Source organism: Etheostoma spectabile, chromosome 7 (assembly GCF_008692095.1).
Source record: "Etheostoma spectabile isolate EspeVRDwgs_2016 chromosome 7, UIUC_Espe_1.0, whole genome shotgun sequence".
In the NCBI taxonomy this organism is placed as follows: domain Eukaryota; kingdom Metazoa; phylum Chordata; class Actinopteri; order Perciformes; family Percidae; genus Etheostoma; species Etheostoma spectabile.
The window spans coordinates 11,865,337-11,866,128 of record NC_045739.1 but is presented as its reverse complement, the minus strand read 5'-3'; the positions used below and the strand labels follow the sequence as shown (position 1 = coordinate 11,866,128).

Sequence of the window (792 nt, the reverse complement as noted above, 5' to 3'; positions counted from 1 at the left end):
TATCTATCTATCTATCTATCTATCTATCTATCTATCTATCTACGATACAAAGTACAATCTGTACTACTGTCTAATAATAATATCTATTTGTCGCCTTTGTTTCTGCTTTTTGTAGCCTTCAATCAGCAATGCCTGGGAATCATCCAGCTGCTCTTCCATGCTGTTTTCTGAGAATGGGATCATAGTAAACCTCTCTAAGATTTAGATCAACTGCTAGCATGTTGCATTCTTCCACCAGAGCAGGTGACAGCCTGTTAGAAACATTACCTCATTGGAGTAAGCGTCCGCGATGGGTCCTTTCCCTCACCCTCTGCATGGCTCTTCTCTGGCTTCCAGGGGCAGCAGCATCTACCTTAAACTGCCATAAGACATGCATCTGCGCCTCAAACATAGTGAGCTGCTCCAAGATGAATCTGACCACCATCCCATCAGGTCTACCGCTCTACACTGCTGTGCTTGATCTCAGCTACAATGAGATAGTGCGGCTGCGTTCTGAGTGGACCCCAGTCAAGCTCCTGAAGCTCCACAACCTCCTCCTCAGCCATAATGGTCTCCAATTCCTGTCTTCAGAGGCGTTCCTATATGTAAAGCATCTGCGCTACTTAGACCTGTCCTCCAACCACTTGCGACTGCTGGACGAGTTCATCTTTGAGCCGTTGGTCAACCTGGAGGTCCTCTTGCTGTATAATAACCACATTTCCCAGATTGACCGCTCAGCCTTTATTGGCATGATCAACCTTCAGAAGCTCTACCTTAGCCAGAACCAAATCTCCCGTTTCCCTGTGGAGCTGG

General features: G+C 46.8%; 1 protein-coding gene and 1 long non-coding RNA gene across 3 annotated transcripts in view; both read left to right on the top strand.

The window, feature by feature from the left end:
* LOC116692867 (uncharacterized) overlaps positions 1-792 on the top strand; it is a 20,897-nt gene that overhangs the window by 14,810 nt on the left and 5,295 nt on the right. The gene's annotated exons all lie outside the window — the stretch shown is intronic.
* Positions 1-792, top strand: part of amigo1 (adhesion molecule with Ig-like domain 1) — a 7,882-nt gene that overhangs the window by 1,795 nt on the left and 5,295 nt on the right. For both annotated transcript variants that reach the window (XM_032521425.1, XM_032521424.1), the window contains one exon: positions 116-767. In XM_032521425.1, the coding sequence (XP_032377316.1) occupies positions 219-767 (549 nt within the window). In that variant the 5' untranslated portion in view covers positions 116-218. The remainder of the gene's footprint in view (positions 1-115; positions 768-792) is intronic.